The following is a 6258-nucleotide window of genomic DNA, read 5'->3' as shown; positions in this document are numbered from 1 at the left end:
CTGGACCCTAAATCCAACCCGGACTCGTGCCCCGTCAGCACCTACATGAAGAGCTCTTTTCCCAGCATCGAGCTAAAGGAGCGCCACCAGAGCGTGCTGCAGTACCAGCTGCCCTCACACGCCTGCTGCCTGGCTCGCGTCTTCGAAGTGCTGGCCAACAACTACGAGGAGCTGGGAATCATCGACTTCTCTGTTTCACAGACCACCCTGGACCAGGTGAGAACAACTCAAAATTTCAGGCACACATTTTAATTGTTTAACAAGTATTGGTAAGCTAACAACTAATGAGATCGTTGAGATAGATCCTCTTCTAATTTCAAGTTGCAAGATACTTGATGAGGGGTTGCAAAATTTTAACAAATTAAAATAGATAAGGTATTAACTAAATCTCCCAGCCACATGTTTTGCAGTTTTCTTCTAATATTTAAGAATGGCTGTTGTTGTTATTTTACTGTAATTAGAGAATATCTTTTTGAGTTGTAGTTTGAGAGTAGTATCTCCTTGCTTCTACATACATTAGTTAGCATGCCTGCTAAGAGGTGTTAACAACAAGAATGGAATGAACATCTGACTATCATTAGCTTTCAATTAAATAATGAATTAATTTGAAACTAATGCGGGTTCATTTTTGTAGGTGTTTGTCAACTTTGCCAAAGAGCAGACGGATGACGAAGTCTTCCTGAATGTGGTCATCAGCAACAGAACAGTACAGATCAACATGAGCTCACAGCGCACCGGGGTTAACCCTCTCAGCATCCAACCACAGCTGCCAATCACTCACCCTCAGCCAAGCAAGACCCCGCAACAGCATGAGAAATCACCTGCCAGCAAACCCAATGAGGGTAAATCAAAAAAGCCAAAAGCTGGCAAGGTCAATTCTAAAGAAGGCAAAGCTAATGGAGAGAAAAGCAGCAGTACGGCAATGACCAGAATACCTCAGAGAGAGGAGAAGGCTGAGAGGACGAGCCGGAGGAGCAGCCGCGGATCAGACAGCAGTAACGGTGGCGTTCATGGAGAAACCAGTCAATCCAGTAAACACAGAGCAGAGAGCTCCAGTAAAGATCCTTCTGCACTCTTTATAGTCGACAGCAACACACAGGACAGCGCACTGTGAAGTGACTGTAACACGATCAGAGGACGCAGGTTCAAAGGACCAAAAAGCTTTTTATTACTCGCTGTATTTTCATTTGAATGTTTTTCAATGCTGGCAGCGACCTCAATATGCAACAAGGCACAGCTCATCAGAGTTAGAAGTGGAAAAGATGGACTTTGTATGTTACTGTGAGAGGTACATTTATCCCCTCTTCTGAAGAAAGAAAGGTGAGTACTTCCTATTATGGCTTTGGTGCCTTGTTCACCTTGTTAACATATCGGTAGCTTTATACCCTTTTATTTGGGTTCATAAATCTTACACTGTGTCTTCTCTTTCTGTATCAATCTCCATCAGTCCAAAGTTATGAAGAATATTATGCAAGGCTTCATGTAAAAACAAAGGGTGGCGTTCCTCAGGGCTCAATCATTAGACCTCCCACAATCTCATCTGGCTTTGCAGAAAGCACTTTTAAATAAATAATAATGCTGCAAACAGTTACATGTAATTATTAAGATGATTTTATGTATCAAAAGCTTTTGAGGGGTTGTTTCACAACAATAATCAGTATATCTTATGTGGAGAGAATTCTTACTGCAAGTTCATTATGAAATATCTCTTAAATATTTAATAATGAACTTTACAAGTGTTATTGTTTTGTAAATCAAGAATTTATTTAGTCTTTTATCCGTCAAATATATTTTGTTTTTTATTTATTTTGTGTAATTAATTGGGTAACAGTGTCACTGTCAAAACGAACAATATTACATTTGCTTTTCATCTTTCTACAGTAAATGTCACGTGTAGATGAATCTGGCATCATTCTTGAAAGCTCTGGACATCTCATTTAATTATTAGAAGATATTAAGATGTAATAAAGTGTTGTTACAAAAAATATTTAACATAATGCCAAACTACAGCACTCCAAATGGAATCAAACTATAATAGATCAAAGAATTATTAATAGCGTTCAGTCTGAGCGGCAAACACCAGACGCAACAAGATTGCCTTTGGTCAATGTTGTTGTTTTTTTACATTTATTTAGGTTTCTTTTAATTAACTCTGTATTTCTTTTTTTTTCTATCAAAAAATGACACAGCAGCTGACTGAATGTCAAAAGCAGGTTGTTACTGCACTGTTACATATTTAAAAGAGTGTTACAATAGTAACTATAGGCATGAGACAAACATAAAGTATTAGAAGGGTTTTATTCCAAAATGCAAAACAATACGAAATACAATGTTTAAAAAGGTTGAATGTGTTGAATTTAAACATTCAAATGGTGGAAGTATCATTTTGGAATGAAAGTCTGTACTACTGAATGTACTTTTAAGGTATTATGCTTGAAAAGTTCTACTTGAACAATCATTTATCTGTGCGTCTACTATAGGATGTGCGTTATATACTGAAGATATGCTAGTATAGAAAAAGAGAAACGGGTATATGTCTGTTGTGAATGTTTTGTCCTGAAGGAAAATAAAACTATATGGTTTCCTGTATAATTTTCAAAGAAAAATGCTGTTCTGCCTCCAGTTTGTTGTTTTTGATGAATCCCTGCAGCGTGTTGGAAGTCGGGAGGTTTCTCTTCGTCATAGTGAAGATGAGCTTCGGTTTTGTTGCAGATGAAAGTGGAGGGAGGCTCCTCCATCTGTTTACATCGCGTCCAGTCGCGGCTGTTACTGCTTCACTGTTCAGAGAAAAAAAGAGGAAACTAAATGAACTGGGCGGTTTTCTTTACTTTCACTTATATTATGTTATTCAGATAAATAAACTTGAAAAATTCAACCACCTGCAAAAAAGCTTCACGCATACAGTAAACCTACTTACCTTGTTAAGAGACAACATTTATATCGACTAAGATGTGCTCTAGTTCAATAACAGCTAATATTTTAAACACTAAATATCTTTTGATTTGAGGATTTTACCGTTTTTATTTCCAAAATTTCAGTATACTTAAGTGCCTTTTGTGCAAAATTGCAATACAAGGTGCTTAACCGTGCAATGAAAATATAAGGAGATGATAATATAGGAAATAAGAGACATGGTAGAACAGAGAGACCAGTGTAGCACAGTAGAAGAGGGTAGATAAAAAGATTCAAATACATTTATTAGTGGGTTTTACTAGGATAGAAACTGTAGTTAGAAGATCATCGGACTCTAAAATATGTGTCTCTTAAATATACATTACTGCTCATAAATGAAAGAAATGGTCTGGTAATAATCTTAAATGTGCTTACAGTCAATAGCAATCTCTCTATAATAGTTTGTATGGCCAGTGGTGTATTCATATCTGATATTTAAATACAAATTAAAAGTAATAAAAGACGGGTATAATAATCAAACATGATCAATGCCATAACTTTAATGTAACCCTGTTACTCTTCGCTCTACATTCTCCTTTCGTACTATAACTACAGTAAATAACATTCTGCAACACTGTACTCAAACCCCCCACACACACACACATGTTGGCCAGGTTTCCGTTCTCTGTGACGATCTTCTCTCTCAAACATTGTTCACTAACAGCCACGAGGAGATGATCCGGCGGGACGCGTCTCCACGGTCCTTCATCAGCACCTCTCCTCTTCCTCTTCAGTTTCCGTGTGACCGTCTGCAGCAGAGCGTCCAGACTGGACAAGGAGATGTCGGGAAGACGAAACTCAGCAGATCTCTTCACAGAGAGCAAGAGAGGAGAGTCAGTCAGGATGTATATCTTATTTTCCTGTCCTGCTTTAGTCTGTTGCTGTTTTGTTGGGGCTGCTACATATCCATCATATCTTACCAAATAATTTCTAATTCAGAAGAAGTTTTTGAGAAGTATTTCACATTTTAATAGATGAGATCCATCTGCACCTCTGTTAAGAAAAATATACATTTCTGTCTATAGATAAGGTCAATATTTTTCATGATTGTTTATGTTTAAATCCATCATTCGTCTTTGATGAGTACTAATGCCATTTCTTTATTTTTCTATATGGGGTGGACTCTGAATAAGTCTTTCAGGCTTCCTTCTTCTCCTCCAATGTAATTACTGTTTCCTATTGTATGTATTATATTCATTATTGTGTGCGATTAAAGTATACTAGTCGGCTGGTTTTGTAGTTTACTCACACTTTTAGAGGACAGGGGGTTGTCTATCCAGGCTCTGCTGTCTGCTACTTGTCCTGTAACTAACCCATCGCCTCCGCAGCCTTTCATAGTAAAGTTTGAAGAGATGCTCCTTGTTTGCTCAGATAAACTGATGGGAGGCAGAGGAGTGGTGCATCTCTTCTGACTCCCACAACACTCAGCTGTTGGTTTAGGTTGAGTTACAGGTGGCAGCACAAAACGACGACTTTGTGGTTCTTTGGTGTCTGTGTCCAAATGTAATCCCATGAAAGAATCGAGTGTTTGTTCAATTGATTTAGTGACAGGTGGGTCGTTTTGGCTGCTGGTTTCTGGTTCCTTTATATAAGTGCAGCTGTTTTCCACCTCTTCCTCTTCTTCTTCTTCTTCTTCTTCTACAGGCTCCTTGGCTGCAGCCAGAACAGGCATTAGGTTGACACAAAGTCTCATTTTATTCCCTGAAGTCTCACATGTAGTAACCTTGGCAGAGATGGAGTTTGATGAACCAGATGTAATCTTCTCCTTTGACTTCACGGTTCTCATCTTGGGCATTGATTTCTTCACTTTACTCACAATCATCGGAAAAGAGTCTGGTTCATGTTTTTCTAGTTTTACCGTCCGTGTCTTCTTCTCCTTCCTCATTCCAACATTTGTATAAAAAGACCTTTGAGAATCTTCTCTGATATTGTTAAAACATATCAAACTTTGCAGAGTTGTGTGTGAACTGCTCCGTTTCTCTCCTTTTCAGTGAAAAGAAAAGCTCAGAACAATTAGATGTCAGGCCTATTAAACTGGCTGTTATGGTAACATGCACACAAACTCCAGTCACCATTAATCAGTGTGGGGGGATCTATTGTTATTCAGATTATATCAAAGGATGAATTATGTTTGTGCTGAACCCACTCAATGATGCTGCATTATAAAGAGGATGGAGGTGGCAGAGGCTGTAATTTGCAAGTTATGACAGGAATTTATTTTATGAGGTGTGCCAAAGATTGTCTATTGACAGATGAATCACTCAGGAGTTAAAAGAAGAAAGAAAGAAAAAATAAACCCACACGCATTTGTATCTGTACGTTGGATTTACAAACACACAAAGATATTGTTCACATTAGCCTTCATTTGGTAATTATTAGTACAACATATAGGTGCTTTTTGTAGGTTATTGACAAGTTGACACAAATACAACTAACTTGTAATGGCAAAACTAAAGTAAAGACTTCTGTAGTTTGATTGTAATTAATTTCAAAACTGCAGTCGGTATTTTTCATATTGGCAATTAATTAAATGACTAAAGCTTGTGACTACACTATGTGGCTATGACTTTACTTTAGCTTGTTTTGCTGCCCCCAAGTGATAGACAAAAATGAAAGCAGTAAATAAAAATGTTTGGGATTCTGGGTGTTATACAAGAGAACACACAAGCTTTGTTCAACGTTTTTAACGACCACAGGCAACATCAAAGTCATGCTGCAATAGTCAAATGTCATTATCAGAATCTATTTTATTGCTAATTAGGTTTTCACAAGAAATTTGCTTTGGTGTATTGGTGCATAGACAAAACAATTATATAGAAATAATTTTTTTTTAAATACCATTTAATTGTATTATTTATTTAGATATTTACAATGCAACTGTTGAAAAGGGAAAACGCTAAGCAGGAATGTGCAAATATATATTCTAGGGGATGTGCAAAGGTTCACAGTATTAAGAATAAAAGAATCAGAACAGAGTCCAGAAATATGTGCGTTAATGTGAAAACATTAATTTAACATGTGTAAATATATATAATATTATTAACAGTTATTTGATTATTATTATTGTTATTTAATGTGGTCCCAAATGACCATACATATGTTATAGTTACAGTGACTACACATTCAATTCAAGGTTTAGATAAAGATCTAAGGTGGAAAACTTAATATTTAATAATATATATGCTCTTAAATGTGTTAAATAGAAGTGATATGTTAAAGTGATTACATGTTTAAAAGCCTTACCAAATTTAACTACATAGAGACAGAGTGAGAGCTCTGACTTTCACCCTCTTTGTTTGTGCAGGA

The 6258-nt window shown here is 36.8% G+C and overlaps 1 protein-coding gene across 1 annotated transcript in view; it reads left to right on the top strand.

Moving 5' to 3' along the window:
- abca7 (ATP-binding cassette, sub-family A (ABC1), member 7) overlaps positions 1 to 2410 on the top strand; it is a 31317-nt gene extending 28907 nt beyond the window's left edge. Inside the window, 2 exon segments of the mRNA XM_029429445.1 lie at positions 1 to 216; positions 635 to 2410. The exon segment at positions 1 to 216 is cut by the window's left edge and continues 34 nt beyond it. Coding sequence (XP_029285305.1) covers positions 1 to 216; positions 635 to 1114 — 696 coding nt within the window. The 3' untranslated portion in view covers positions 1115 to 2410.
- The last annotated feature ends 3848 nt before the right edge of the window (positions 2411 to 6258 follow it).

This window comes from Cottoperca gobio, chromosome 4, assembly GCF_900634415.1.
Source record: "Cottoperca gobio chromosome 4, fCotGob3.1, whole genome shotgun sequence".
In the NCBI taxonomy this organism is placed as follows: domain Eukaryota; kingdom Metazoa; phylum Chordata; class Actinopteri; order Perciformes; family Bovichtidae; genus Cottoperca; species Cottoperca gobio.
This window is presented reverse-complemented; position numbering and strand designations above follow the sequence as displayed.